Here is a 6,537-nt window from a genome sequence, read left to right as displayed (position 1 = left end):
AAAATGATTCTTAATGCGGGGTTTGGATTGTTTTAGTCCACAATATATATTGTAACCAATAGTCCATAAAAAGTTAGATGATTTTGGTCCTATACCCTAAAACTTACGGTATACAGTAAAACTGCCGTTTAAATTAACCGCTCTCCCTCCTCAAGGAAAGAGCAGAGAGTAAAAAAAAAATAAAAAAAATTAAAGAACAACATATGTGAAAAGTTAAGTGCAAAACTGTAAAAAGTAACACTAATTTGTCAATAATGGAATAAGGTTTTCTCCGATATAGTATACCTGATTCTACTCAAATCTTTCCAATTGCCATCCTCTACTAGTTGAAATCATCATCAATGTCTCTCCTGCCACTCTCTTTATACTCATCCTTCAGTATAGGCCATAGAGGCCTAATTTTTGTTGGTAATACTCCTCTATACAGTATCATAGTGTCCAACAGGAAAAAGATATATGAAGTACTCCATCCGTTTCAATTTAAGTGTCTTACTTTCATCTTTGGTCTATCTTTTTATATTTAGTTAGTTGACAATTCAAACATCGCAGTTTGTAGGGATTTAGTAACTCAGTTGGTTGGCTACCTGAACTATCACCTTGTTGGTGAGGGTTCAAATCCCCACATTGTAATCCCCTCCCCCGTTTTCCCTTCCTTTACCCCTATGTAATAAAAACAATTTAAAAAAAAAACAAAAAAAAAATATCGCAGTTTATAATCACAAGATTGAAAGAACATTTTATTACATTTATACATCTTTAATTTAGGACTCTAAGATTCAAAAGCTCTTTATTTCTTAAACATCGTGCTTAGTCAAACTAAGACAGTTAAATTGGGACGGTGGATTAGTACTTCTTTTTTTTTAAGGTACTTTTTGATGTGGGTTTTCCATGATATCCCCAAAGACTGAGTTTTTTCAACTTGGGAGTGAACTTTTCTCTTCTGAAACTAATCTTTCTGTTCCTAATTTTCCATATTCATGAATTAATTTGATGTGTTCAAACTCTTGACAGTGAATCTGTTTGTATGTTTCTTCACTTTTTCTACTTCCTCGACCACTTAGTCCATTTGGGGTTCCTTCAATGCTGAGTTAGGTTTTTGGGAATTTTGGGGGAAGAAGAAACCAGACCACACACTCCACTCAATCAGTGTTTTAAAAGACTGTTTTCTGGCGAGTCTCTAGGTAAGACGCACTAGTAGAGTGTAAGTATCGTGGGACGTAAATTCAATTTTCTCAGCATTAACTTAGGTGTATGTCTCAATTTTCTAGGCGTTCATTTGGTGCGTAAATTTAAAGAACTTTTCCTAATTAGAACTAGAATTACTAATAATTAACCTTAATTAGTTAAAATTCTCTTTGTTTTCTTTTTAAAAAAAACAGAATTGTTGGAATGTTCACTAATTTTCTTCTGCGATTTGATTAAAGGTGGTTATGATTTAATTAAAATGAATGAAGTATTCGCGACAAAATTCACAGAATAGTGATAAACCGAGATTATATTTCTAATTTTGGAGTGGTATCTGATTAAACATGTTAACTTGTAATTGAATCTAATCTCATATTAAAGCTTTGATTTTGATTCTTGAATATAGTTTTTTTTTTTTTCAATTTGGTTTTTCGTTATTTGATTTAATTTTTTTTATTCTTTGAAAACATGTTTTAATCCGAATCGAGATTAAATTTAGTTTGATTCAACCTTTTTCTTGCTTACTTATTTTTTGGCTTGATTTTTTTGGCTTGATTGTTAAAACGGAAAAGGGCCAAAAATACCCTCAAACTATTGAAAATGGTGCAAAAATCATCCATCCACCTTCCATTGAAATACCCTTATCGTCCACCTATTGGGTCTAAAATACCCTTATCACCACTGTAAGTCTAAAATACATATCATCACTATGAATCTTTTCATTAAACACGTGTCATTTTTTCTATTGGTTGGCTTATAAAATTAATTAAACTAATTAATTTTTGCAATATTAATGAGATAATTTTTACCCCCCCACCCCCCGTGAAAAAATATTTTTTTTGAAAAAAGGTTGACTTTTTTTTTTGCACCCCACCCGCACCCCCGCCTTCACACACCCCCTCCCCCAACTGATGCAAAAAAAAATTTTTGAAAAAAAGTTTTGACGTTTTTTTTTGGGTTTTTTTAGGCAGGAGGGGACGGGGAAGGAACGTAGGGTGTGAGTGAAAAAAAAAAGTCAACTTTTTTTGTTGAAGGAGGGCGTAAGTGTGGGTTGGCCGAGAAGTTACAAAAACCAAAAAAAACATCAAAACTTTGTTTTTCAAAAATATTAATTTTTTGCCGTCGGGGGGGGGGGAGGTGTGAGTGCGGGGTGGGGTGCAAAAAAAAAAAATATTGTTACGCTCAACTTCCTAGTAAAAAGGACAAACTTGAAAAATGTCTTGATAAATTAAAATGTATAATGTAATTGAGTTACAAAAAAATATATATCTCACAAAAACATGATATATTTTCAACCAAAATCTAAAGGCACAAGTGTAGACTACAATTTTTTTTTTTTCGCACCCCACCCCGCACCCTACACCTCCCCCGCACCCCCTACCCCCTCCCCCCGACGTAAAAAAATTAATATTTTTGAAAAAAAAAGTTTTGTTTTTTTTTTTTTGGAGACCCCCCTCGAAACCCGCACCCCTACCCCCCCTCCCTCCCCAAAATGAAAAAAAAAGTTGATTTTTTTTTCACCCACTCCTCCCCCAACTCCTCCCCCCGACCCCACGCTCGCCTCCCCTCCCGTTTAAAAAAAACCCAAAAAAAACGTCAAAACTTTTTTTTTCCAAAATATTAATTTTTTTGCGTCGGGGGGGGGGAGGGTAGGGGGTGCGGGGGGAGGTAGGTGCGGGGTGGGGGTGCAAAAAACAAGTCAACTTTTTTTTCCAAAAAAAAAAAAATTCCCACGGGGTGGGAGTGGGGGGGGGAGGGGGAGGGGGTGGGGGCACTTAAAGTTGGGTCAATTAGTTTAATTAATTTTATAAGCCAACCAATGAAAAATGCCACGTGTCAATGAGAATGATACATTAGGAATAAGGGTATTTTAGACCCAATAGGTGGATAGTAAGGGGTATTTGAAATTTGAAAAGGTGGATGGAGGGAGTATTTTTAATTTCCATAGTTCGAGGGTATTTTTGGCCTTTTCGGGTTAAAATTTTGATCAGTTTCACTAATTTACCCATTATTATACAAGAATTAGTTTGTAGTGCTAATAAGAAAATATTAATTCAATGAAATTGATTTCTTTATTTATAAAATAATTTCTTATTTAAATTGATAATTCAAACAAATCGGAACAGGTAAACCTTGTCCCATAGATTAAATCTGAGCATTTAAACCAGCAGATCCCAATTAGTTTTGTTAATTAAACCTAATATGTTCCTACATATGAAAGTCCTATTTTCTTCCTCCTATTTATGGACTTACTTTTCTACATGAATTAAGGAAAGAGTTTAAGTTATATATGTTGATCATATATAAATGAGTTTAAGTTCACACCATCAGGTAAATTAAAAATATTATCACACTAAGTCCTAACTTATGTAACTAAAATTTAGGGGGAAAAATATTAGAAGTAAAATCGTAGTTGTACTCTTAACAAAATTAGTTAAGCTACTATTTCCTTTTATAAAATAAATCAGATCTATTGTTTTCATGTTTTTTTCTCAGCAAAATTCTAACACCTCAAAATATGCTAACTTGCGAGAGTAATTCTTCATGTTTAGATGAAATTTCTCATCGCCTTAATCAGACTGGTCGAGTTTTGAATATGAAATTTTTTTGGAGAGAGAGAGAGAGTCATAGAATGGGGCTACCCATCAGGATGTACGGGATAAGATCCGAATTGATACGGATACCCAAACCAAAAAAAAAAAATAAAAATCTTCATGCTTCAACCATTATTGACCTTGGGGAACTTTTGCTGAAAGGGTTTGCTATCACATATTCTTTTTGTTTTCTCGGTGATTTCTCTACAAATGGATTTCAATTTTTCCTCCTCCTTTTAATTACTTGAAATCCAGCATCAAAATCTTATGTGCTTCAATTAAATTATGGGAAGAAATATACTGGGGTAGATTCTTATAAATAATTCGGAAAAGGCTCAATTATGCCATCGAATTATCGGAAATGACTCATTTATGTCACTCATCAACAGTTTGGCTCATTTATGTCACTCATTAATAGTTTGGCTTACCCCCCCCCCCCCCATGTTGCTACAGGCGGAGCCATGCCACATGTATCCAAGGGTGTCCTTCATGGCCGAAAAATTACACCCGTAAATAAGTAAAAGAACTTTTTTTATGTATATATACTATGTGTTAAACCTCTGTTTTGTATATTTACAATACCGTATATGACAAATGACCTCAATTAGGAGTTCACGTAAATTAAATCAGCCCAATTTTAAATCTCAAATTAATAAAAAAATTCGACCCATACACCCACCCACCCACAACCATCTAATTGAGGTCACGTATCATATTTAATTGTTGTAAAACCTAAGCGTCAATGAAAAATGACATGGATGAGTCATTTTAATAACGACGATGGCATAAATGAGTCAAACTATTGGTGAGTGACATAAATGAGTCATTTTCGATAGTTCGATGGCATAAATGAGCCAAACTATTGACGTGTAGTGGCATACAAGCTGCTTTCAAGATAGTTCGATGGCATATTTGAGCCTTTTCCGTAAATAATTTAAAAAAGAAGCAAAGAAAGATAACGTGGTGGAAGGATTTTAGAAGAAAAATTGAATTAGAGGGAGAGTTTCAAAGAAAGCAATAAGTGCAAGAATTTTATTAATAACTTCAAAATTGGAAAAGAAAAGAAAAACTTGGAAAGAATGGTAACCTGCAAGGTGTCATTTTTATCTGATGGTGTAACACTGACATGACCGCGGATAATATAAATAGTTCTTACACTAAACCCTAGTTATAGAGTTCTAATTTTGTTCTGGCGCCGCAGAACTTAACCCCAAGTCACTCTGCATTGATCTTCAATAATTATGTCAAAGGCAAAATTACGAACGACAATAGAGGGGAGCCGTATCAAAAAGGATAAATTTGTTCTTCCAAATGATATCCTTTTCAACATCCTTGTTAAGGTATACACTGCATCTTTGTTACGTTTTAAATGTGTTTCTAAATCATGGAATGCTATGATTTCCGACAATGTTAAATTCACAAAAGCTCACCGTGATCAATCCAAAGTGCTAGGGCGTGAAAAACTCTTGTTACAAAAAAGTACTGGCGAGTTTGAATTTATATATTTTAACAATCTTAATAAAGTTATCACTGAAAAGAAACAATTTCCTCTAAAAGAATTCCAAGGTGCACATGTCTTGTGCTCATATGATGGCTTGGTACTATTGAAGAAACCTAAGGCTTACAAGAGATTTGTTTTGTGGAATCCATCATCGAGACAACACCACATTCTTGAGTGTTCATATATGAAACCTCGTGAATATACACTTCCTCGTGCTTGTGGGTTGTGCTATGATTCTACCACTGATGATTATAAGGTTATATTGATTTATAGCTTATTTTATGTTGTGTACTCTACAAGTAGGGATTCTTGGACAAAGAAACCAACTCTGCCTGTATTACAACAACGTCTCCCTGAACTTGAATTAGTATCTAATTCAAGGAGAAACGTGTGCAGTCAAGGAATTGGCACTAAAAATCATGTATATTGGTCTTTGAATCAGAAACTTGACCATTATGTACGTAAAACTTCTACAATTATATACTTTAGTGCAAAGTCGGATGAATTGAAGGAGTCTCCGATACAAATTTCTACCAATGAATATGAGTACTTGTTTCATTTGTCTACTTTGAAAGGTCGCCTTTGTGCATATGGCGGCAATTGTGATTTCAATGGATTGAACATCTGGATCATGAAACAAGAATGTTGGAAATGGTTAATGAGAATTCGCAACATACCAACTTTTGATTGCGAGGGTTTTCTCAATAATTATAAGCTTTTGTGCACCACAGAGAATTGTGAAGTTATATTTCATGGACCAGAGCGTCACAGTTTTTCCATCTATTATCCTAAACAACGACAATTTGTGAGGACAACTTATATATCAAATCATCTCGAGTATGTGTTTTGTCCAGTGGATCCAACATGTTTGGATAGCTTATATTTTCCTAGATTTAATGTCATGCGCAAGAGGAAGCGACGCAGTACTCCATCGGAATGAAGGCCATAGATTTGAGAAGACACTTGTGATATCAACAGAGCAATCACTAATCTGTCAAATTCAATCATGTGCATTGATGTGCAGTCCTTGGAAATGGTAATTGTGGAGTATCACTGCTTGTGTCACCGGAGATAGAATAAAGTGGTTAAAGTAATGTTGTGGTGGTGCTTGTGCCGCCAATAGAGGGTATTTTTTCAGGTGTTTCTGCAGTAACGGCGGCGGCAGTGATGGTGTATTACAGCGCAGCTGAGGCAAGAGCATGGCGATGCAATCAACGGTGTGGAATCAAAAGGAATTGATTGTTGTTGTTGCATTTC

General features: G+C 34.8%; 1 protein-coding gene across 1 annotated transcript; it reads left to right on the top strand.

Annotated features, from left to right (window-relative positions):
• The first annotated feature begins 5,020 nt into the window (after positions 1-5,020).
• Positions 5,021-6,220, top strand: LOC132061530 (F-box/kelch-repeat protein At3g23880-like). The gene has a single exon (XM_059454328.1). The coding sequence runs from the start codon at positions 5,021-5,023 to the stop codon at positions 6,218-6,220; it is 1,200 nt and encodes a 399-aa protein (XP_059310311.1).
• Positions 6,221-6,537: the final 317 nt, after the last annotated feature.

This window comes from Lycium ferocissimum, chromosome 1 (assembly GCF_029784015.1).
Source record: "Lycium ferocissimum isolate CSIRO_LF1 chromosome 1, AGI_CSIRO_Lferr_CH_V1, whole genome shotgun sequence".
NCBI lineage: Eukaryota > Viridiplantae > Streptophyta > Magnoliopsida > Solanales > Solanaceae > Lycium > Lycium ferocissimum.
The sequence above is the reverse complement of the archived record's forward strand: the minus strand, read 5'-3'. Positions and strand labels throughout refer to the sequence as shown.

Coding starts and splice junctions, on each gene's coding strand:
- LOC132061530 (XM_059454328.1), top strand. CDS start 5,021: ATGTCAAAGGCAAAATTACGAACGACAATAGAGGGGAGCCGTATCAAA.